Here is a 26,697-nt window from a genome sequence, read left to right as displayed (position 1 = left end):
AACCATCCACTGTTTGCTTCTGATTATTTTGGATGTCTTGGAAGAATTTCTTTGCCATCTCATCTGGATCAGCCATACTTTGTTCTTCCTTGGATTTTGTACTTTTGCTTTCAACTGGGGGTTTGACCAAAATTTCTTTATTCTTTTCTCGCTACAAATATCTTTTTTCTGTTTCACTTAGTTGCATGCGATCATAAATTTTGACATGCAACTAATTAGAAGCAACATGCAACCATAAAATATGACATGCAAGATCTGGGTAGTTGTCAAAACTGACATGCAAGATCTGGGTAGTTATTAAAACTGACATGCAACTTCCACAAACCCTCAGGCTGGCAAGATCATGGCTCTTATACCACTGAAATGTCCCTTTACTGATTTTGCATGGTATTTCCAGCCTCAAATCAGATTTTTAAAATCAAACAACCAATATTACAAAGATCTGCCAATTTCCCAATAAAACCCAAATCGGGTATGTCCAAATTAGTGCCAAAAAAACTTTACAAATTCACAAATTATTAATAAATCTGAGAATGGACATTTTTATAGAAATTTCAGCAGAATAACAGCCTACAAAATGACATTTCCAGATTTGTATAGCCTTTACACAACAGCTCACAAATGTAGGACAAAACTATGCTCAATCGGGCTCCCGAAATTAACACACAATGCCTGGAAACACCACAAAAACACTCATAAACTATCTCAGAAGTTTAATCACGACCCAATACATATATTCAGCTCTATTTTAACATCTTAAATTCTGAAATACAGCAGCAACCCAAACTGATATGAAACACTCAATTGAAAACACCAAACTCAAACCAAAAACAACCCCGAAAACCCACAAATCAGCACTATTCAGCACAAGGAAAACTCTGTATGAGCATGCACATGGAATGGCTTCAAACTCCCATCCTTAGCCTTCCTGGAAACCTGCAAACTCCCATTCTTGGGTCTCCTTCTCCACAGGTTTGGCAGCCTCTGAAGAACAACAAGAAAATTAGCAAAAATCAAGTTCTGGAATGAGCCCAAAATGCCTCCAAACCCCTTTAAAAGAGGGCATAACCCTAACTCACGTCCAAGAGGGGTTAATAAAATATAATTTAATAATAATTTTTATTTATTAGTCCATTGGTTTCCAAAGATTAGCCCCTTTTTTCGAAACTTCACCTTTTTGGAGCCTGCCTGCCTTAGCAAAGTTTATTTATTTTTAATTATTTGAATAGGGGACATGACATTAATACAGGCTAGAATGGGAGTAGAGAGGATGCTTGGTTGTGACCTTGCCTTATTAGTATGCTTTTTTTGTATGAAAGGATAGTAATGCCGCATAGATTCACTAGGGGGTCAAAGTACAGAGTGAGTGTCAGTACAACCTTAGAGTTGGCTCATGCGATGACAATTTCTCACTTTAACTATTAGTTATTAATAAAATAATATCAATTTATTAATAACAATAATTACTATTTAATATTTATTAATATCATTTAATATTAATTAAATTAATTAATAATAAATAAACTATATTAAATATATTATTTAATTAATAAAAAATAATTAAATAAAAACCCAAACAAAAAAAATGTTTAAGGCTCGTCAGCCATTATTGTACTAGTAGCTCCAGTTGCTTAGGTAACCTCAACTGCTGCAATAGCTTCAACTGTCGCACCAGCTACGACTATTGTCCTTCGCAACTGGTTATGGTTGCAACACGGGAGGGGGATGGGGGAGGTCATGACCCCCAATCCCCTTTTCAATTTTTTTAAACTTATTTTTTTAAAATTAAAATCCTAGGCCCCCATACAAAGTGATAATTTTTTTAAATTAATATATTCATTAACAAAAAAAATAGTGAACTGTAAAAATTAATTACCAAAATAATTTTTTAATTATTGTGGTAATTAGTATAATACAGACATACATGTGTGTGTGTGTGTGTGTGTGTGTGCGCGCGCGCGCGTATACACACACACACATACATGTATGTATGTTAGTTTTCTTTCTCGTGGATTTGATAGGAAAATAAATTAAAAATACCAAATTGTAAAATATAATTTTTTATATTCCTTTTTTAAAACCCCATATCAAATCCAAACAATCAAATTACAAATATCTAAAGCTATCAAACAAGGGTTTCCAATATCAAATTCATTCACAGATGTTTTCAAGAATGATAACTTTCAACACAAGGGTTTCAACCCGAATTAAGTTTTGAAAACAGATATATTCAAACACAGAGAAGACAGATATTTCAAAGAGGAAATTACTACACAAAACTCAACAAAATCCTACCTTGATCTGATGCTAAACGATTGAATGCTCAGAGCTCACAAAAAAATTCTTGTCCTTTCAAAAACCCTCTTTCTCGAAAGTTGGGTCCTCCAAACCTGTGTATGGAAACATGAGCTCTAATTTCTTAATAAAGAGTTTTCTCCCTTTAAGGTTTCGATTTTGCAATCCCTGCGAAACCTTTTTCTTTATTTTTTTATTTTATTTTAATTTCATGTGCAAACTTTTGCATTTTAATTAAAATAAACTTTATTAAATTAATTATTTCTCTCTTTTATTAAATCACAAGACATCTTTAATAAAATATTTATTAATAATAATATGTAAAGTTTATTATAAAAATGAAACTCTTAGATCAATTATTATTAAACTAAACAAATATAATTTTTTTAATAGGTAATGGGTCGAAGTCTACATTATTTATTATTATTGTTATTATTAATTATTATTTTGTGTTAATGTCGAGTAGATTCGCCCTTAAGACCTCCCCAATGAGAGGCTCACAATTTACCATTGTGTTGTAGGCTCTTGCCTTAATTAAACAAATATAATTACGCCAAATTTAGATCTTTAAATTAAATCTTTTAATTTTTTTAAATTTAATTAATTTTTCAATTAATTAAATATTGAATTTTTCTTTATAATTTTTTCTTTAAATTAAATCATTTAATCATCTTTTAATTTGGTTTAATTATAACTAGAAATCACAACAGACCCACAAACTAAATGAGAAAATTCATTTGAAAGACAAAGTAATAAATCAAACTCAAGGGTCAAAATCTCAAATTCCGTCACTTGATGAATTCAAAAGGGTAAATAACTCAAATACTTGTCCTACTTTCTAAGACAGTCAGCTTAGGTTTAGGTTTTGGACTTAAGAATTACCTCCCTTTTTTTACTATTGAGATACTGTGACAGGGCACACTCATCCTGGTAATTTAGGGAACTCAATGCCCAATACCTACAATCTACATAAAAATTGAGCATGTACATATACATATATATCTAAACTAAACAAGCAATGGTGAGAAGTGGTGCATTGTGTAGATCCCGACTAGAAGGTGACTATGACTCCCTCCCTCACTCACATCTGAAACATCAAACATAAAGTAAAACATACAAGTACACCATACACATGCAAGTATGTGGTAAGTATCCATAGATTCTGCATATAAATTATTCATCTATCATCATGAAATAATTGAAATTAGTATATGAACATACATGTATCATCATCAAAACAATAATCACAAATAGATGAATAATCGAGTATCAAGTAGCTCATCAAATATATCACAGAGTATGAAATAACATCCCATCAAATTCAGTAACCAAGTACCGCTAATCATAAACATAACCATAAAACTAGCCTAAAAGAGTTTCACAACAAAACATGAAAAGTAATCTAGGGATAGGCATTACAAAGAAGATATCATCAATAAATTATTGTATCACTTCAGGAGGTAGGAAAGTGGTCAAATTGATGCTAACAATACTCCCAGGGTTGGCCAAACTGGTAAAAGATCTACCCAAAACCTCCACAACCATAATGAAAAGATAGGGGGAAATCAGCTCACCTTGCCTTAAACCTCTCCCAACACCAAAAGGTCCCCAAAGGGTGTCATTGACCAGAACTAAAAAATTTCCCAAGGGGTGTCATTGACCAGAACTAAAAAATTCACAGTTTCAATCATGGTTCTAATCAACTTGGTGATATTGTTTTTGAGCCCAATTTTGTCTAAGACTTCATATAAAAAATCCCAATTAACATTATCATAAGCTTTAGATATGTCCAACTTGAGAATCATACGCTGATTCTTGCTTTTATTGATAGAGTGAATTACTCACAAGTAGTTATCACCGCATCTAGAATTTAATGGCCTAGAACAAAGCCTGTTCAGGGATTTCTTATGAACCTTTCCAAGAAAGGTTTAATTCTATTGACAAGGATATTGGAGAAAACATTATAGATTGTGTTGCACAAAGTAATCAATCTAAAGTTTGCCAGAGTCTTTGGATCAGAAATCCTAGGAACCAGAGTTATAAACGTGTTATTAAGCCTCCTGAGAAACTTTCATGTCCTAAAGAATCCTTAGTGGCTTTAGTGAGATCCTTTTTGATAACTTCTCAAAATGCTAGAAGAAGGTAGTGGGAGAGCCATATGGGCTAGGGGCCTTATACACTTTCATGGAAAATACAACCAATTAATCTCCTCCTTAATAATCAAATTTATCATACTTTCATTATCTTCTTTCGTTAGTACCCTAGGAATACAACAAATCAACCTCCTTCTAGTCTCAAGGTCAACATGTCTATTCTGGTTGACATAAGTCTCTAAGAAGAATTTTGCCATCCATCTTCCAATATCTTCAGGATCTATCAAGGTGTTATGATTACTATCCTCAATGGAATCTATAAATAGTTTTCCTTTTCTTATGCTTAGAAGTTGATCTGTAGAAGAAGGTCAGGTTCCTATCCTACTTAATAAGCCATTGGATTCTTGATCTTTGCTTCCGTAAAACCTCCTCCTTAGTAAGAATATCCTTCCATTGACTCCCACAAGCTTCTTCTTCTAAACGAGTGTTTTTCGAGTCATCTCCATTAGCCCTAGCCTTTTTAAGGAGATCTAATTTTTTCTTCCATTTCATCATTTTTCTTGAAAATATCACCAAAGGAATGTTTATTCCAACTAATTGCATTTCTCGTGACATTATCAAGCTTAGTTGCAAGTCTATTCATACCAATCCCTTCCACAGAGATGTTCCACCATTCCTCAACACAACTTCTAAAGTCAAGGTGAGATTGCCACATGATCTCATACATGAAAGGCTTCAGGCTACAAAAAGGCCATCATACCAATTAAATAAGATTGGGGAATGATATGAAATTGTCTTGGGAAGAGTAGAGAGGATGGAAGTTGTCAACAATTGCAAATCCACTGAGACAAGAAGCTTATCCAACTTAACTTGAATAAGACCATGCCCTTTTCTATTATTAGACCAATTAAAGGGAGCACCTTGAAGGTCTACATCCATTGAGTCATTCATGTTAATGAACTCCATCAAAGCATGCATACTCTCTGTGAAATCAAATATCCCCATGTTTCCCAAAAAGACAGAGGGGAGTATTAAAGTCTCCTGTGCACATAACCATTTAATTAGCACTATCATCTAAAACGACAAAAATTTCTTCCCATAACACCAACCTTCCCGCTCGAGAATTAGGCACACACATATTTACAATGTTCCAAATAAAGCTACCACTTGATAGTTTAGTGACAATAAAACTCTTATTTTTTAATAGAGTTTTACCTGATATAACATTAGGATTCCATTGGGTTGTAATACCTCCAAAAGCACCTTCTGCTTCACTATAGCTAGACTTAGCCCCTAGCTATAGTTTCTCCACCAAATTGGACAAATTATAATTAGATATTCTCATTTCCTGAATAGGAAGAACATCAATCTTAAGAGAATCTAAAGATTGTTTAAGGGCATACTATATTTGGGGGTTATTCAACCCATACATGTTCCGAGAAAGAAACTTCATTTCTTACCTTTTAAGGCGATGCCCAAGGTCAACTGCCTACCACCAACAACTTCCCTTGAAATTTGTTTAGTCCTCGCACTTCTATTATTCGACCTTCCTTGTTTGACAACACTACCAACATCTGCTTTCTTACCATCTCTTGTCTTTTTCTTTGGAATTTGACATTCCCCAGCATCATTGCCTTGTGGCGCTGAAGGGGCCGATTGGATTGTTAGCACATCACCACCAACTAAATAACTCAATTCCTTAAGGGGGAGGACTTGGGTGGATGTGGATAATAACTCCTTTTTAGAGGAAGAGTGGCTATGACTCTCACCTTAGTTTATCTTTTTGGCCATTCTCACAACACTCAAACTTTAGAGCCAACAATTACACTTGCGCTTCCAATAGGATCCTGTAGATCCTCCAACATTTTAAATTCACCTTCCTCGAAAGGGACCTCATATTTTTGGGTGTTAGTATCCAATCCACTGTTAGGGGTCTTAAGAAGGTCTTTAATCCCTTGCAAGAAAGGGCAGTCCCTAGTCTTGTTCTCCTCCTCGTTCCCATTAGGACTAACCCTGCCGATGGTCTAGTCATCATTGCCCTTAGTTGAACCATTCACCATATTAGGGGTTTTCATGGGTGGCAAAGAAGAAGATTCACCTATATGTACAATTTCTTTCACAATCCCAAGCGTGCTCACCTTCTCCTTCTCCTTTGGCTTGGGAGTCTTACAATCTAAAAACACATTACCAAACTTAGAGTAGTATTGGCAATATAAACCAACATTTTCATACACTATGAAATGCTATTTTTCCCCCCCACATAGTATTTAGAGTGACATAGTTAGGCAGAGCTTTGTTAATTGCCACATTCACACAAAATCTAACAAACACAAGTCTAGACTTCTGTAGGGTGACAGTATCAGTAAACACATAACGACCAAAAGAGTTCCCAATCCACCCAAGGATCTTTTCATCCCAAAATTGTAAGGGAAGACCAAGAAGTCTTACCCAAATAGGAGCAAGCTTGCAAAGTTTCGAGGATGGGTTAAACCCCGGGTGCCACTTACCAATTGCTAGACAGTGTTTCCCATAATACCAGGCCCCAGAGAGAATCATAGCTAGATCTTCCGTTGCTGTGAGTTTAAAGAAAAAAAAACCACTAGGCATGGCTGAAATAGTGACACTTTCTTTTACCCTCCATTTTTGACCAACCCATTTATGAACCATCTCAATCGATAGCTTGAAAGTGATAAAATGACCTACTAGGCAAAGCTGAAGTGAAGACGAAACACTCTCCACAACACTATCTAGTAGAAAGATTTCAAGACCTTCAACACCTTGAAGGATCCTACGATCCTTAGTAGGAGGAGAACCACTAACTTTGCCAACTAAAGCATCCTTCCAACCCGAACAAGCACTAGGAAGGAGACTTTTGGAGGACCCTCCCAAAAAAGCCAAATCATCCTTTAGAGAATCACCAATCAAGTCAACCCATTAAGAGACAACTCCATTAACTGACAAACTCGAACTACACATTGGGATCCATCTCCCCATGGGCCCCTTGGTTTGAGGTACGCACCAGGAGTGGGTCCGAATAGATAGAGGGGGCCTTGAGTCAATTGACAAGAAGCCCTCATGACCCATGCAAATTCAAACAACAAACAAGTGAAAAAAATTGCAGAGCCCAAAGTATTTGGGTTCCACCTATAAGTCTATCTAAATGTTTACAACATGTATATTAATATTAAATTAAATTATAATATATATATATTTTAACACTTATCTCTACAAAATATCCAACTAAACAAATTCTAGAAACTCCTGAAAAAATTAAAAAGACCAACAGCGTCCATACTTTCGTGAAAGAGGAACATATGCCTTCAACATTCATCAGTTTCACTTTCCATGACGTGACGGTCCGAAAGGACATTCCGATGCCAGATACAAGGAAATTCCGCTCCCAGATTTTTCAAAACTGCTAACCACCCAGGCTCTCATAAATTAATAAAACTATCTTCGTTCTGAAAATAATAATAATAATAACGATCTTCTCCTCCCAATCTGACCCAAGTAAATTTGTGTTTCTCCGCTTTTATTTTTATTTTGGCGCACTGTTCATTTGTGATAGTTGTATTGACAAACCGCCTTGCCATGTCCTCCCTGGTTTACTCTCGGCTTTTGACATATCAACTGTTGAGTAAATCGCCGTCAATTGACGGTTTTCCTTCTGCATTCGCAAGATGCGAGCACAGTGGACCAGCTGCGGCATTAGGAGGATCGAAAGCTGCAAAAGTGAGGATTGGCTTGACATCCACACGTCTGTCGGGAAACAGAAATGCTCTGCTAAAGCGAAGGGGAAGTCCGCCCACTGGTTACAAGGAAAACACCACCAGAGTCGTAAAATCTCAGCTTAAAACCCAGACTGGAGAGTATGGATTTGTTTTGGAAGATGTCCCTCATCTTTCAGATGACTTACCTGATTTACCCGTGAGTGTATTTCTCCACATCTTTGCATCTATGTCAATAAATGTGAATTGAAGTATTACTGATCAATATTTTGTCTTATAAGCATAAACATGATTATATAAAGTATCTAGTTAAGATCAGCTAACTAAGACTTTGCCCAAGTTGAGAGTTGGCTACAGGGTACCCCTGTTGTGGCAGATCAGGTGACTCCCGTGGCCTTGAATTGCTTTGAATGCTGAAACTACTTGCTAAAATTCAAGCCTTGTGGAAAAGGTGCATCCCGAAAAGCAGAATTGAAACAGTAATTTATGAAGAGGCAATAGTTGATGGGGGTTCATTACTTATCTGGGTGTGACAAAAGTTAAATGAGGTGCCATCTGATGAGAGACTTTCAAAGTTGATGTTTGAACCAAAGAAAAGAAATTAGTCAGAAGAACAAGGGATATAAAAAATAAAAATAAAAATTTAAAATAATGCGAATCACACGTTTGCCCCATGATTGGGTGACTTATGCATGAGGTAGGTACCAATACCCTATTCTGTATTTCAAAATCCTTTCTTGTGAATTTAAAAAAATAGCTTTCTAGAACACTTGAACACATGATAGGAAATTTTAGGTTTCAGCACATACTAATCATTCTCCTCTGCAAATCTGGTTAGCTGGTGCTCCAAGCAGGTGCAGAAAACCCATCAACATAGATTGCTTAACTAGTTACATCCCTCATGTAGTTCAGATCGGGGAAAAGCAATTAAATTAAGTGAAGCTAACTTAGCACCCTTAATAATTCTCTGTGATCATTGCCAAGTTCTATCCTGAGAATTGGGATGGCTCAAAGATGGAATTCGGCCAGCATTGTAATTATGCGACCTGGACTAGTAAGTTATGAAGATGGTTCCTAGAGATCAAAAAAATGTATTTAGATTTTTCAGTATTTGATCCATATTTTATAGCAGCGAGAATCTGAGAGTGACCTCTTATATTGTTTCATTGGGAGCAAAGTAGAATGCTGAAGGCGAGCTATATTCTTGAATTTCCAAATTACACACATCATTCCTTTTACAGCCAAAGAAATGGAGTGTTCTCTGAAGTGCCTCTCTCAACTGTTGCTAAATATAATCTATTATCAACCCTGCCAAAATGTCTGTATGAAAACACCGATCATGTTAGTTACCTCAATTAATGATCAAATATGTCTGGACTGAGGACTGAAGAATGTGGGGAACAGCTCCTTTCCAAGGCATATAGGGAAAAGGAATTATTTTTCATCAAGCCACGACTTCAGTTGTAGCCAAGGCATTAAAGTGTAATTTCTAGTTAACTTGGTTCTCACTAAGAGCATATTCCTACCAGACTTTTCTGAGATCTGACTGGGAGTAAAAGTTGGATACAAAGTTGACTCTAATTTGGATAAAAGTTAAAAGTAAAAGGAGCAGTACGTTTATCACCAGTTACCCCAATAGGGCCAATCAGTGATTTGACGACATCCATTAGAGAGTGACTGATCCACATAATCAATGGATATCTAAGGCTCTAAGCTAAATTTGCTTCAACTAATTTGAATAGCATTGGACCTTGCTATTTCTCTTGTCCCATCAGTCCCTTTTAATCAAGAAAAAAGAAGACAAAGAGGATACTATCATGGGTTGGGAGTGCATTCCTGAAGCCTAAGATTCCCTGGATGGTTGGGGACAACCTCCTGATTGCAAGCCTTCTCCTCTTCTCACTGATATAGCTTTAGATGCATAGCAGTGTGACTCCTCCTTTTATTTTTAGACTTCTGCATTGCCTTTTGGTGCTGCATTTCCTTTCCATCTTTTATTTGAACTAGTGTATTATGTATTTTTATACAATTTAATATATATACAGGCTATTCTATCACAGATAAAGAATAGAAAAGAAATGCATAAAATAAACAGGGTACATAATACATAATGTCATAATGTCAAGATTCCTCTAGAGCAAATCCAATCAGGTGAGAAACCCCAGAAGTGTATTCGGCTAGCATACCATCACTATTAAATGCCAATAGTGGTCATCTTGGAGATGTTCTAGCTATACACAAACTCTTACAACTTTACTCATGTGATACAGAAACCCTATAGCTTTCATTTGCTCTGTTTTTCTTGAAACAGTGAGAATATATTCTCGAGTAATTCAGCCAACCAGCTTTTGTGGTGCCCTCCTTTCAGCCCAATACGCTTCTTTGGCTGCCCTCTGCTACAGAGAGGGACCATGACTTTGCATAGTAATGGCTTCCCTAGCAACTTCTTTTGTTTGAAAGATGGACGGTTGCTTTGGCACTGACCATCCATCGAACAACCAAAGAATCGCTTGCCACAGCATAATATCCAGACAACTTGGACAAGAAAATAAATGCCTTAGTGACAAAGTTAAATGACTTACCAAAGTGGATGAATGAGAAATAGCTGCCAAGAGGGAAAATAAACTAGCTATAATGGCTCATTGATGAAGCAGCAGTCCAATGATGAGACACATGCTATTGTCCTAAATGTTGCCATCCACAGTGAAAACTATATAAGGCCAACAAAAAATCATGTGGCCACTTGAGCAAGAGACACATCTGTCACTTTGTTTGTCTTGCTTATTAAATATTTCCTAGATGTTAGTGTACCTCAACTAGCTTGCAGCAAGCATGAATGATTATAATGGACTCCATAAGCATCATAACTATGTTCTGGACTGCCACCAAGATCCCACAAACCCTAATTTCAAGCATACACTTATTGCCCATCTTTTTTTATCGTACATAGTATTGCTGAAAGCAATAAAATGTCTCCTGATAGTGCTTCATGCAAAAGACTTACTCCCAGAAATGTACAACGAATTAGAAAACAATTTCAACATCTTTCCAGATATATGCAACACAGCACTGAATACCTACAACAGCCTGCCAACCACCTGCAACAGCTATACGAACATTCATAGCACATTGCTGTTGAAGATTTTTATATTGCTGCATGTAATACAAAAATACGTGCAAGGTACTACAAGTGACGTTTACTTGCAGCTTGTACCTGGCTGGGAATCTTCCTGATCCAAACATTCTTAACCAAATTTTGGATCATGCCTCCTTGATTGCATAGCTTTTGGTCTCCTGAAGCCTAAAGAGTGATGTAGAAGGTGTTGAATAGGCCAAATAACTGAGTGGGCGGTGAATCAGTTATTCACAAACACTTTCTAAAACTTTTACTGTGCTGGTAAACACACAAACCATATAAATGATTACAACAGATATATTTATATTAACTTTTGTTTTATGGATAACCACATGAAATATTTATAACAGATGTAAACATGAAAGCACAAAACCATCAACACAATGAACACCAGAATTTACATGGCAAAGTGGGAAAAACCATGGAGAAACTAATTCTCGTGAAATGAATACTGGGTAAGGTGATTTTTGCAGATGGCTCACTGTCGGTTCACTCACTGCCAGCTGGTTCACTATCAGTTGGGCTAACTACCCTCTTACAAATGATGTAGGACAACAAAAATGTTTTGTAGACAAAAAACGAATGATAAGATTGCATCTGAATATGCATGAAATAGTTCTACTATTTATCTCAGTTGCCGCGTTTGGTAGTAGATCTGATTGCTTATCTCCTTAGTGTATACCATTGTCTGATCCATGGAAATAGTATATGCAAAGCTCTTATTGTACGCCCTAGCCATTTGTCTTGATGTTGGTGCCATGCCTTATGCATCTCTCTTGGGTTCTTCAGAGTTGGCTCCCACTGGCTTTGGATCCAGATTGATCACCGCATTGATAGAGAGGACTGGATATGTTGTCTGTGTACCCTAGCCATGGCTGAGACTGAGACCCATTTCATTTTCCATTGCCCTGCCTACTACAAGATCTAAGGGAGATTCTATTTCTTATTCAAAGATTGCAGATCCCTTACGGCTTTCTTCAACTACACAGATCAGAGGTGCCTGACACTTTATCTCCGGTAGACTATGCAATTCCTTGACCACACTACAACTTTTATTCCCCTAGAGAGAGGCCCCGGTTTAGTTCATTATCACTTTCTTCTCTCCCTTGTCTCCGGTGCGGGGGGTGAAGCGGCCGTCTTGCACCTCCAGCGCCAGTCACTCTAGATTTGTGAGGCCTTGCAGCGGATTTACTCGTCAACGTCATCCCTCCAACAACTCTCGGTGGCAGCTTAGGGCCCTTACTCGCCCTAGACTGTATCCTTTGGTGCTAGGTTTCTTTCAGCCGAAGAAGGACCCCTAGTCCTTGCCTTGTTGTTGGTTCCTTTGTTTCTTTTGTTTCCTGTTTGCTCTTTCCTAGACATTGTTTGGTGTTCTTGTAGCTTGCTATTTCTTTGTTTGTATGCTCTCAGTCCCATAGACCTTGGGTGGTCTTTTGTTGGACATTAATAATTTTATCTTATCTCACATTAATCACCTTTAGGCACTTGCTCCTCAAATTCACACTATATCTCTTTTAACAATTCTCTTATTCAATGCACTCTCCTACATTGTTGGATTAATTACCCATGTTCCCCTTTGGGATTCATGAAATGGCTTAACCGCCTCCTATTCTATAAGTCTAGTGGTTGTATCAGTCATTGATTGGTCAATCTTTTGGTGCAACAACCATAGCTTGTCACAATTGGTATCAAAGCTTGGTCATGGCTTGTAACAAGTGGTATCAAAGCTTGGTGATTGTTGGACCAATCACCAACGTTTGCCTTTGGGATTCGCAACATGGCTTAACTGCCTCCTGTGTTCTATAAGTCTAGTGGTTGTATCACACATTGATAGGTCGATCGTTTGGTGCAACAACAACCCTAGCTTGTAACACACGCGCACATATATATACATGCATGCATACATACATATATGAGAGCCTTCAAGTATAGTTTTGTATCCATGTCTGTACAACTCTGCTTTAATTATAGTTTATTTTTAACATGTTGATTTTTTATAAATAGTATAGCTTTATATCTCATAGTAATATAGTATAGTTTTTATTATTTCAGGTTACCAATATATAAAAATTTATGATTATTTATGTTTTTTGTATGGACCTACCTTGAAAGTATCTAATTTCCTCCAGAACAACCAAAAAGCATTCCGGCATATCATACCTGATTCTGATGTGGTAACGTGGGAAAATGTTCAGCAAGTCAAATAAGTTCTGTTTCTGTTACAAAAGTTAGGTCAAGGTAATTTGAGAAGATCTAAAGCTTCGCATAAAAGTACACCTTTATGGTAGAACCAGTTAAAACTTGGTCATGGAAATTTGTTTTTCTTATAAGCGCTTTCTGGTGATAAATACAAATACAGTAAAATGCAGAGCATAATTCATGTTTCTTATGAAGTGTGTGACTAAATTTGCTTCCAAATTTAAATATTCATGTTTGATATTGTCCTGTGATATTATTGAACTGCCACTGGTGTTATGGTAAAAAAAGATTCATTTGATGAGGTCAGTCAAATATATAAATCAGATGTGTACAGAATGTGTTACCCATAATTCATAATTAATCAGATTCGAGTAGAGATATCTTAGATATTTTGAGCTACGATCCGTGCTTTTAGTTTTAATTATTTCGCAATGTTGAATGTTTATTTAGTTCTCAATGAACCAATTAAATAATTTATTTTTCATCTGTTAGAATTAATTTTCCTTCCTGCCATCTCAGAAGCTTTCCTTGGTTGGTATTTTTCATGCAGACTTTTTTGAACCCTTTGAATAGCAATCCTGCCTACTCAGCCGCAAAGTAAGAACCACTTACTATGTTTTTGCAATTTGGTAAATCTTTATTTACTATATTTTATTTTCAGAACAGTCCTGCTTGCTTAGCTGTAAAGTAAGAACTGTCTACTGATTTTTCTGTAATATCTGTACATTTGAAAATTCTTGGATATTACCTTCCAGATTATCAGCCATCGCTTTTGTTCATTTCCTTATATTTTGGAGATATAGGTGACTGGATACTGATGTTCTTAATGAGTCTCGGACTTCATGGAGTAGGGCTATATTGACAGTTTTGCCCATTTTATAATGTTTTAAATTTTTTATGGCTTGCAGGCAATATTTTGTGGATCCTGATAATGTGGTTGCAAAGGATGTGAGTTAAGTTGTATTTCAAGTTTTTAACTCGAATTATTTATTTTGAAAATGAGATTCTTTGACATCATTTAGTTTCTCTTTGAGTGTTCGCTTTGGGCATATTGTAAGGATGGAGAATATAATCTAATTGATGTTTCTTCAGATTGTTGTTCATCTAAACAGTCCTAGAGGACTTCATTTCCGTCGAGCAGGGCCACGTGAAAGGGTATGTCGAATTATTTAGGTGAATTCAGCATCCTGACATTAATAAGAAACTATTCTGTAACATTGAGATTGTACCTATTGTAATAAGTGCAGTTTAAAGCAGATGAATTTTAATAAATTTGATTTTCAGAAAAGAAATTAGTATTGGTGTTCATTTTTGACTCTGTGATTGTGCATCTGCTCAAATAGGTGTATTTCCAATCAGATGAAGTGCGTGCTTGTGTAGTAACATGTGGTGGGTTATGCCCGGGCTTGAATACTGTCATCCGAGAAATTGTATGTGGACTATGGTATATGTACGGGGTTAGAGATATCATTGGGATTGAGGTGAGAGTATCTCATTTTCTTATATTGTGTAATAATTACCCTCAATTTTTATTTCTATTTTTTGAAAATATGTGAGCATGACATAAACATATTAAAAGTGACATAACACTATTATATTTTGCTGATACAAGAGGTGATTTGAAATAAATAGCTCATAATATTAATTGAGGCTAACAAATTCGGTCAGATCTCTAAAGATGACTTTATTATATAGCCAATAACTTGGCAATTACAATAATAGAATAATGCCTCAAAAAGATGGAGAACAACACCAGCACAGCTTTGCAGTATTGGAAAATAGGCTGCAACTGAAATGGGCAGCAATCAAACAACTCAAAATTTTTACACCGAACACACCCAAATGGCGATAAGCAAAAAAAATCCTCTAATAACAGCTCCAGTACAACCCAAACCCACTGAGAGCATGAACACATCACTGAAAGCATATGTTAGAGAGTTGTAGGTCTGAAAACTCAGGTACAGCAGGTTTATCAGTTAAATTCAATCATTCAATCCCCATAAAACCATTGAAGTCCATGTTGGCATTTGAAGTGACTGTTGAAAATTTGACCAAGGCACGAAAATAACACCCCTGTAAAAGTTTGTTGGAACAACCCCACTTTAAGAATTATTAAGTTGAAACCTGGTAATTATCATGAGAAATGGTTTTGGGATTGCATTCGCCAGCTATCATTAAGCACATTTACCAGTTTGCAGATTGGATTAGTTTTTCATTTACCTAGTTGAAGGGCTCAGCAAAGATCTGCATCATGCACTTTCTCAGACTTAACAGACTGGCCCACTTTGAGGATTCATTTCTTGCATCCAGTTGATTGTCTAGGTAAATTGACTGTGAATGTCTTCGTAAGTGGACTGTTCCCCTATTGCAAACATAGAAGACAGCCCCCATATCCCCCATATCCATTTTGAGAGCCTAGTTACTTCAGTTGACATGTTTGCCAAAGCCAATCCAAATGAAATTTATTCTGACTTTCAGTGTGCACACTATTGCACCTACCAGGTAGCCATTTTCAGAGACTTTTAATTTGTGATACATCGACTGTTGTGTGAATTCAGTTTTTGCCCGGTATTGTCAATATATCTGTAATAACCCTTAGTCCGATTATGACTAACAACCAAAATTCATTGATTGGACATTACATCAAATACTTGACAAGCAACTTGATATTACTGATATGAATTTCCTATGTTCCCCCGAGTTTCCGGGATGGGGACGGTGGGGTGGGTTTCCAGGACGGCAATTTTGGGGGGGGGGGACAGGGGGCTAATAGGGACGGCTATATATATAGGGAAATTTGCAAATATGCACTGAAATTTGCAAATATACATGTCATTCATATGAAACTAAGCTCAAAGCTTGTCATCTAACATTATATTACCTTAACATACACCATTTGGATGCCATCTAGGAAATAATAACCGATTTCAGTACTCAATTGTCAATTTGCATATCAATATGTGAACAAAAATATTTAAATATAAGTTTAGCAGTGAACAATATCATAAAAATTTGAAAACCTAAATATGCCCAAAGGCTAGAGGGTTGCCATGAACTTGTAAAGTATCATATCATGTTCAAGTTCAACATAGAAGACAAAATATATAAAAATGAAGCAAACTGCTGCTCCTATTCTGCCTCTGCCTCCATGGCATCAAAGTCAGAGTCCTCCTCACTATCATCCTCCATAGGAAGCGTAGTCTCATCTAATGGAATCCCAACCAATCTTGGTGCTGTCTCATCCTCATCTATCTGGGCCATATCCTCAGTCTCAACATCCCATCGTAAAGTTGGTGCCTGCCTATACTTTGGAGTCTGACAATCCGCAAGTCGAAGAGCATGATGCACTTTCACTAGCTTCTCCACTCGTTTAGAGGTAAGTTTGTTCCTCTTGACGGAGTGGATAAATGAATATGTGGACCAATTTCTCCTTGTAGTTGAAGAACTAGCAACCTGTGCAAGGAGGTGAGTGGCAAGTGCTTTTAACTAAAGTATATCTCTCCCATGCTAGGTCCACCATCCAATAGGATCTCTCTGTGCCGAAACCACCCTATCCAACCTCGCTTGTGGCTTACCCAAGTTTGGGCCACAAAGGTTGGTGAAGTCAAGAAACTGTGCACGAAGAGTAGAGACCTCTTGAGCTGAATACATCTTATCAATGGCTCTTGTGAGCCATCCAGTACCTTGGGATCATCACATGGGAGGCCCCTTCTACCCAACTGTGCATACCATTTGGGATTTAGAGAAAAGGCTGCCATATAAAGCGAGGTATTCATTAAGTTCCACCTTTGCATCACAATAGGCCTAATATGCTCCTCATAAAACCCCAATGTAGGATCCTTTGCTACAACAATTCTTTTCATCTTCCCCAACATGTTGTCAATAGTCTCATATCTCTCTCCTTGAATAGAAAGAAATATAATGAATAGTAGTGTATGTAATAGAATATGAATATGATGTGAGGGGGAATATAGGACCTATCCTTGGCCCAAATTCCTAGAAGGAATGATCCAATTTGATTAACCACAAGGAAGTGATCAATGCACAAATGAATCAAACAATGGAGAATATGAAGAAAGGAGGAAATCATATAATCTACTACAGAAAGTATGCACTTGAAATCTTGAATAAAATAGAAGACAAATACTAACCTCAAAGTAGGGTGAATTTGGAAAATGCTGATTTATGATGTTTGTGTACAGTTCCGGGGAATTCTGCTACTTGCTTTGGATTGGAAATGCCGAGACAGAGGAAACCCATAAAAATTTTGTCCTTTTGAGAGTAGGACGACCTTGACCTAGATAGAGGGGCACAATCTTACCCCAAAAAGTCGACCTTGACCTGCCCTGCTCCGACGAAAATTCTATTTGCGGATCCTGGAAGTTCAGCGAAAAGGGTATCCAAACTTGAACTCCAATTCGCTGTCCTGTACCTATACCTGCAAGAAAAATGATTTTTTTTGTTTGGATGGGGGGTTTGCCTTGGTCAAACCCCAGTTTGGAATCAATTTTGAAATTGTAATTGAAATTACAATTTGAATAGACAAAGTAAATGGAACTATTCACCTTGCTTATGTTGAAATCCTTGTGGAGGATTCAAATCCTTGAATCCACAAGTATGGATGCTCCAAATAAATGTAGGATGTCTCAAATCAATGACATTAGATCTTCAACACCAATCATGAACGAATCTTAACATAGGAAAATGATTGAATGAATGTGGATGGAGAAATCTTCAACAAGAGGGCTCCATAGAGATTGAATCCTTCAATGGCTAACAGTGGATCTCCTTGATGAATTGGATCTCGAATACTTGAATGCTTGAATGCTTAATAATGGATCATCCAATATAATATCTTGTCTTATGCCCTTAGATAGTAGATCTTCACTTTATAGAATAATGGATGCGCAAGATAATGGTTCACAGAAAGTGTCTATCAAAATGAGGGCACGAAGAGTAGAGACCTCCTGAGTTGAATACATCTTATCAATGGCTCTTGTGAGCCATCCAATACCTTGGGATCATCACATGGGAGGCCTCTTCCACCCAACTGGGCATACCATTTGGGATTTAGAGAAAAGGCTGCCATATGAAGCAAGGTATTCATTAAGTTCCACCTTTGCATCACAATAGGCCTAATATGCTCCTCATAAAACCCCAATGTAGGATCCTTTGCTACAACAATTCTCTTCATCTTCCCCAACATGTTGTCAGTAGTCTCATATATCTCTTATCTCTCCCTGAATAGAAAGAAATATAATGAATAGCAGTGTATGTAATAGAATATGAATATGATGTGAGGGGGAGTATAGGACCTATCCTTAGCCCAAATTCCCAGTCTTAATAATGGATCATCTGATATAATCTCTTGTCTTATGCCCTTAGATAGTAGATCTTCACTTTATAGAATAATGGATGCGCAAGATAATGGTTCATAGAGTCTATCAAAATGAGGGAAGAAGGCTTTGTTATATAAAGATCTAGGGTGTAAACTTCTAGAGAAGGCCGACATTGGAGAATTAAATCCCAATTATTCCTGACCCCTAGAAATGGATCTAGATTAAATGCAATGTAAGAGTTTACCATTCCAAAACTCAAAACAATCGACCCAAAAGCGAGAAAATGAAACTTTCCAAAGCCTGATATCCTAAAACTCTTGGAACTTGAAAATTGGACGTGGGGTTAAGTGCACGATCAACCCTGCCCTAGGTCAGGGTCAAGGTTGACCTTGACCCTTCAGGTTGTCCTTGACCTAGGTCAGGGTCGAGGTTGACCTTGACCCGTCAGGTCGTCCTTGACCCAAAAAGTCAAAGTCTTCAGTTTCACAAAGAAAATTGTCAGAAAGAGGTTGGAAATAGAGAGAGAGAGAGAAGCAGAATAGGGGGAAAACAACTAGATCCATGCAAAGACCTATTCAAGGCACTTGACATGACCCCAAACCACTTATTCGGAGGGCTAAACACTCTTAACATGGAAGTGCTTCCATTTTAAGACGATACACTCCCAAACTAGGAGTGTTAGTAAATTTAATGACATCTACAATGGGTGCTATGACAGAGCAAATATATTTGCAAGATACAAACAAAAGTTAAAATTAGAATTAGAAATTAAATTTTTTAAAGATTGTTAGTATGAAAATCAGCAAGCAAAAGACTAACATTAAATTTAAAAATCAGCAACTTACCTCATCGTGGACCATTAGCTCTCATCAGGGATCTTTTGCTTCACCACTTTTCCTTTAGAGGACTTAGAATTGGACCATTGTCCCCACTTTGGATTCACCACCATCAATTGGAGGGCCTCATGCACCTCAATCATCCTCTCTATCAAGATGAAGTATGTGAAATACCTATATTGACAATTATAATTTAAAATAAAGTTAAACATTAATGATTAAAAGCATCACATGAAGTATGGCTCTGATACGACTGATGAAGTACAGCTCTGATACCACTGATGAAGTACCGCTCTGATACTACTTGATGAAGGTACGCTCTGATACCACTGACGAAGGGCCTACTCTGATACCACTAATGAAGGTACGCACTACCCTTACCAACTCATAACCAAAAATGCCACAAAATAGAGACAAGAAATGACAAAATACTTCCCAAGCAATTTTATTATACTTGAAAATCCTTAGCAATTACAATAACATTTCTACAAGATCTCTCAAGATCTAATCCAAACTGAAGCTAGTCCAGCTCCACACTCTGGTAGAAACCTCTGAGATCTCAACTTGTGCTCGCAAGCCACCAAGCAACCTCCTTGTTTCTAAATCGCAGTCACTAGCTCTTCTCACAAGCTCTATCCAAGATCCAAGTGTAAACTGCCTCACATTCGGCGCTCTGTCTACACACTCACAACTCCACCATAATCCTGTTGTAAACTGCCTCACATTCGGCGCTCTATCCACAGACTCAGGAAAACTCACTCTTCACTTTCTCCTCTTTCTCTTTCACACCTTGAAACTTTCCAAGCTTTCCAAGCCTCACCTTCCACAACTTTTTACAATATTCATAACTTTCTAGAATTCTATCCACACACCTCGATAAATGGAATGACAACCATTTATTTTTTATTTTTCTATTATGCCACCTATGCACCTCGAAAATAGAAATCCTCTTTTTCTTTCTTTTCTCCTTTTTCCTTTTTTTATTTTTATTTTTTTTATTTCTCCTTTAATTTTCGTCACTTTCTCTCTCCTCCACAATTTTTTTTTTTTTTTTCAATTTTCCCATGCAAGATGCTCCTGCATCAGACTCCCCCGGTAGATAGAAAAGTGTGTCCCACACTTTGACGCCAAAAAGAAAGATCTACCACCATCTTCATTTTCACCAGAGGTTTCCACCTCAACAGGGACAAGAAAACCACCATGCAAATCTTCCACATCTGCACTACTCTATCAAACACCCAAATCTCAAACATCCAATCAACATGCTCACTTCCAGGAACAAACTGAACATAATGCTTCAACAGAAAACTCTCATCCACATCAACAACTAGTGAATCCACACCCGTAGCAACAAACCCCACATCAACAGCCACATGTAGATCTCCATCAACACATGCCAAACTCTCAACACCAGCAACCTCATTGCTCACAACAAGATGCTCTGCAATACATAACTCACCTCTAACAACAATCGGATCATCCACGACCAAGTGCTCTGCAACATACAAGTCACCACCAACATCAACTAGATCATCCACGACCAAATGCTCTGTAGTCTCCATGTCAGACTCAACCAACTGATCATGAAAACCAACCTCTGTCCCAACATCAACAAGGTTATGAATATCTTTAGCAACAACCTCTAGTTGCTCTGCAGGTTTTGTATCAGACTCCATAATCTGATCAACAAAACCAATCTCTTCCACCTTGACCTTCTTAGCTTGATTAGCCAATCTAGCATCCAACTGAGAAATCATCTTAGAAAAATTCCTCTCCACTATATCATGGATTTTCGCAATCATTTTAGGGTCCAATCCTCTTGGAGCCATCTCCCAAGATCTTCGTAAACCCTCTGCAACAAATCCTTCCCACGCTCCTTGTGACAACCAAATTGTTTGTAAGTCAGATCGCAACCTGCCACCTCGCACGAACAATCAGGAACCACATCACAAGTCTAGGACAACGGATTTGCAATCCATAATCTCTCTACGATCATGCCTCAACAAGTGCAATCTTCCATCTCTGCATCAATCAATCAATCTACATGTCCTCCCAAGGTCCTGGTGCAAACTGCCTCAGCTTCGGTGATCTGTTTACACGCTCAAGAACTCCCACTCTAATAAACTTCACCCAACCAAGATCCTGGTACAAACTGCCTCACACTTTGGCGATCTGCTTGTACACTCAAGAACTCCTGCTCTGATACCACTAATAGAGTATGGCTCTGATACGACTGATGAAGTACGGCTCTGATACCACTGATGAAGTACCGCTCTGATACCACTTGATGAAGGTACGCTCTGATACCACTGACGAAGGGCCTACTCTGATACCACTAATGAAGGTACGCACTACCCTTACCAACTCATAACCAAAAATGCCACAAAATGGAGACAAGAAATGACAAAATACTTCCCAAGCAATTTTATTATACTTGAAAATCCTTAGCAATTACAATAACATTTCTACAAGATCTCTCAAGATCCAATGCAAACCCAAGCTAGTCCAGCTCCACACTCTGGTAGAAACCTCTGAGATCTCAACTTGTGCTTGCAAGCCACCAAGCAACCTCCTTGTTTCTAAATTGTAGTCACTAGCTCTTCTCACAAGCTCTATCCAAGATCCAAGTGTAAACTGCCTCACATTCGGTGCTCTGTCTACACACTCACAACTCCACCATAATCCTGCTGTAAATTGCCTCACATTCGGCACTCTGTCCACAGATTCAGGAAAACTCACTCTTCACTTTCTCCTCTTTCTCTTTCACACCTTGAAACTTTCCAAGCTTTCCAAGCCTCACCTTCCACAACTTTTTACAATATTCATAACTTTCTAGAATTCTATCTACACACCTCGATAAATGGAATGACAACCATTTATTTTTTATTTTTCTATTATGCCACCTATGCACCTCGAAAATAGAAATCCTCTTTTTCTTTCTTTTCTCCTTTTTCCTTTTTTTATTTTTATTTTTTTTATTTCTCCTTTAATTTTCGTCACTTTCTCTCTCCTTCACAATTTTTTTTTTTTTTTTTCAATTTTCCCATGCAAGATGCTCCTGCATCACTCATGCACCTCAATCATCCTCTCTATCAAGATGAAGTATGTGAAATACCTATATTGACAATTATAAATTAAAATAAAGTTAAACATTAATGATTAAAAGCATCACATGTAAGTTTGTAACAATTATAAATAAAAATAAACTTAAAGCAAACTAAAAGTAAACTATAATGAAAATTGACATATCTTTTCTCGGTTGGTTTGAGGAACCCCATCTTAGAGAAGGACCCGAATAGAGCAAGTGAAGTGTGGTGGTTGCATATAAACATTTGCAGAGCTCTAGCTTCTAAAACTGCGTGTTTTACCCATTCAATCTTCCCTATGTTTTTCAATGCATTATTCAAGGCATGAACACAACAAGGGGTGTAAAAGATGTGCCTATAAGCACCCTCTATCATCACAACCGGCTGATTTGCGCATAGGTGCAAAATCTGTGATAACCTGTACTACACTAGTTGACCCAACCTCTTGTATGGCATCTCTCAAAATGGTGAATTGAGATTCTGCATCCTTCTTTCTTGAGAAATCTATGGCTTTCAAAAAATAAGAGCCAACAAGTGGTGTGACAATGATATTGATGAGTGACCGGTGTCTAACATTGGTTCACCCATCGATATTGAGGAGTGGCCAATATGTATCAATAGAGCAACTCGTCCTAATCCATGTACATTTCATATCCTTAAACAACAAAACAACCCTTGAGTACTCTTCATCTAGGTTGGTGGTTCGTAGCTTATGCTCACAAGGGGTACAAAGAATCTAATGTTGATGCCATTGAGATTGTTAGGAGAAAAACTAATGTGGAGATTGCCTCCCTAGTGGAGCTGTGCTTAAGATCCACATTTTTCTCCTTCCAAGATGTCATCTATGAGCAACTGGATGGAGTAGTGATGGGCTCCCCTCTCTCACCTGTCATTGCCAACCTCTATATGGAGCACTTTGAAGAGGTTGCTCTTTCCTCCATTCATCTTAAACCAAAGTGGTGGAAACGCTACATTGATGACACTAACGTGTGTTGGCCTCATGGCCTAGACAAGCTAGAAAAATTCCATGCCCATCCTAATAACTTGGTCCAATGCATCTCTTTCACTAAAGAGCTTGAAGTTGGCAATCAACTCTCTTTCCTTGACATTCTTCTCATCAAGCAGTCAGATGGGTCCCTTGGTTGCAAAGTTTATCGCAAGTCGACCCATACAGATCGTTATCTTCATGCTTTCTCTCATCACCGCCCAAGCCAAAAAATGGGCATCCTCAAAACCTTGACCATGCGAGCTTATCGCATATGTGATGAGGATTACCTTAACGATGAGTTGGCCCATCTTCGCCAGGTCTTCATTTGGAATGGGTACACCAATAGACAAATTTCTAAATCTCTCAACCAAGCCAAATCTCGCTTTCTCTCCCAATCTAAACCTACCCATAGTCCTTCTGTCCCTAGTGCGTCCCTTCCTTACAATGAAGGCATTTCCCACAAAATCTCTAAGATTCTTCTCAAAAAAGGCATTCAATGCTCATTTAAGCCTTTTCATATTTTGAGAAATCGCTTCCCCCCTCTCAAGGACCGAAGGGACATCTTACTAGACTTGGGGGTCTATAAGATCTCTTGCTCTTGTGGTGCTCCCTACATAGGGGAGACTTGTCGCTCATTTAGTACGAGAATCAAAGAGCACAGTGTCGACATCAACCGCAAATGAACCCTCAAATATGCCCTCGTAGAGCACTCTCTCATGACAAAACATCACATTTGTCTTGAAAACACTTAGGTGTTGTCTAGGGAAGATGATTTCTTCAAAAGGAAGCTCAGGGAAGCAATAGAAATACACAACCACCCATCCAACCTGAATTGAGATGATGGTTGGCACATTATTGCTTCTTGGCATCCTCTTTTAGCTAAGCTAAGATAGCCCCTCTTTTCTTCCTCCCCCCCCCCTCCCCAAAACCTTTCTCCCCCCCCACCCTCTCTCCCCCTATCGCCCTACCTTGGTTTTTTCAATCTAATCCCCACTTTTGTGTTTGGTTTTTGCTCCTTTATTTTGCTTCCTTTATTCTTATTTTCGAGGGTGCATTGGTAGATGAGATGTTGTGTCCCCGTAGTTCCTTTTTGGAAATTTCTAGTGTGTTCGTTGTTCCTTTTTGCCCCTCTCCCTGTTGGTTGTCGAAATTTAGGCATCTCTCTTTTCTTCGTTCTAGCATGTACATACCCATGCATTTTTCTTTTTCTTGCATGCATTTGTATACATTCTTATTTCTGCATATTATTATATGCATACGCATTCATATATATGTGTGTATATACATACATATATATATACACATACATATATATTTATATACATATACATATACATATATATTTATATATTCTCCATTGTACTTCTTGCTTTTTTATTTATATTTATATTTTAATTTTTAATTTAATTTTTCAAAATTTTAGTCTTTTTTTTTTAAATTTCTTAATTTTATTGTTTCAAAAATTTTACTCTTCTTTCTTTCTTTCTTTAATTATTATTATTATTTATTTTATTTTATTTTCTTTTAGATTATATATATTTATATATATTTAGATTATAAATGTATATTCATATATAATTATATATATGTGTGTATGTGCATGTCTTGTAGATAGATATCCTTATATATCATTCTCGATATAGTCTGTTATATAGGTGCTTTGTTTCTGTAGTATCCTACATCATCTAGTTTGTTTTATTTTTCTTTCTACTAGGAACTCCTTCTGTCCTAGCTCTCTTTTATTTATTTCTTTTTCATGGTTATTCCCTATTTTATAGTTAGGTAGGTTTCCCTCTCCGACTTTTTATTCTATGCTATTTATGTTTTTATATTTTTTAAAGTATTGATTTATTTATCGTCACACACACTGAGATAGATGTGTCCATCCGGGTCATATTTTCTTCATCTTTGTTTATTTTTTTTTGCGGGGTTTATGATTTATATATGTATAATCCTCTCTCTCTATATATACATATATTTATATTTATATAGATATATATTGTCATACACACACACACACATATATGTATGTATGTATATGTATATTTACACATAGGTGTATATAATCTATATATAGATATTACATATATTATATATATAGTTTATACACATATTTAACTTCATTACTACCGGTTTCATCTTTAGTAGCATTATGATTATTATTGTTGTATTATTACTTTCGTCATTATTATTATTAATATTGCCACCACCATCTTAATTTTTGCTCTTATTTTTGTTCCTTCCACGTGTTTAATATCTTTTTTCTTTATCAGTATTTTTTATTTATACCTTTCACTTTCTTTGTCTTTGTTGACCTTTTTGCCTTAATCTTTGTGTCCCTTTTCTCCTCATACCCTATTTTTCTCACATATATGTTCTTATTGTTCTACAATTGATCATTTTTCTCCTCTAGCTCTTCACATCCTAATGATGAATCATTGAGTGTGATCCGAAACGTTGATGCAAAAATATGGCACACAATCAAATCTAGAATATGCATCTCTCAACAAAGAATCTACCACTGGATGCCTCACACTTTTCGTTTACCTATGCATTAAACATACTTTCCACCGAGCCCTTCTCACCACTACTCATCTTCCTCTTCCCTCTAGACTTAGTAAGGCTGCCACTAGTACCAATGGCAGATGACATAAGCTTAGACGATTGTGACTGAATAGATGGTGATGTAATTGTCAAATTTTGCTCCTCCATTTCAGCCTATAAGTGCAGTCTTTGGCATTTTAATCTTTGTTTATTAGTCAAGTTAGGACAAGCTTTGACTCTATGGCATACAACACTTAAAAAGTGTGACTTCACCCTTGTATAGCTGCCCCTAAAATCATCAAGACAAACATGACAATCTCACACCCTAGTCCCTCCTACATTCTTTTTATCTTTTGGCCTAGGTGTGACAAATTGGAGAAGAGATTTTTTCCTATTGAAAAAACCTTTTGCAAAATCCTTCATGATGGTGGAAGGGCATATAAACTAATCAGA

The 26,697-nt window shown here is 37.0% G+C and overlaps 1 protein-coding gene across 1 annotated transcript in view; it reads left to right on the top strand.

The window, feature by feature from the left end:
* Positions 1–7,626: 7,626 nt before the first annotated feature.
* The window catches only part of LOC149564236 (ATP-dependent 6-phosphofructokinase 6-like), a 96,596-nt gene continuing 77,525 nt past the window's right edge, over positions 7,627–26,697 (top strand). Inside the window, exons 1-5 of the mRNA XM_089827304.1 lie at positions 7,627–8,315; positions 14,002–14,048; positions 14,360–14,399; positions 14,544–14,606; positions 14,795–14,932. Coding sequence (XP_089683430.1) covers positions 7,980–8,315; positions 14,002–14,048; positions 14,360–14,399; positions 14,544–14,606; positions 14,795–14,932 — 624 coding nt within the window. The 5' untranslated portion in view covers positions 7,627–7,979. The remainder of the gene's footprint in view (positions 8,316–14,001; positions 14,049–14,359; positions 14,400–14,543; positions 14,607–14,794; positions 14,933–26,697) is intronic.

The sequence above is a fragment of the Cupressus sempervirens genome, chromosome 4 (assembly GCF_028749045.1).
Source record: "Cupressus sempervirens isolate cs-2001-9-10 chromosome 4, ASM2874904v1, whole genome shotgun sequence".
Lineage (NCBI taxonomy): Eukaryota > Viridiplantae > Streptophyta > Pinopsida > Cupressales > Cupressaceae > Cupressus > Cupressus sempervirens.
This window is presented reverse-complemented; position numbering and strand designations above follow the sequence as displayed.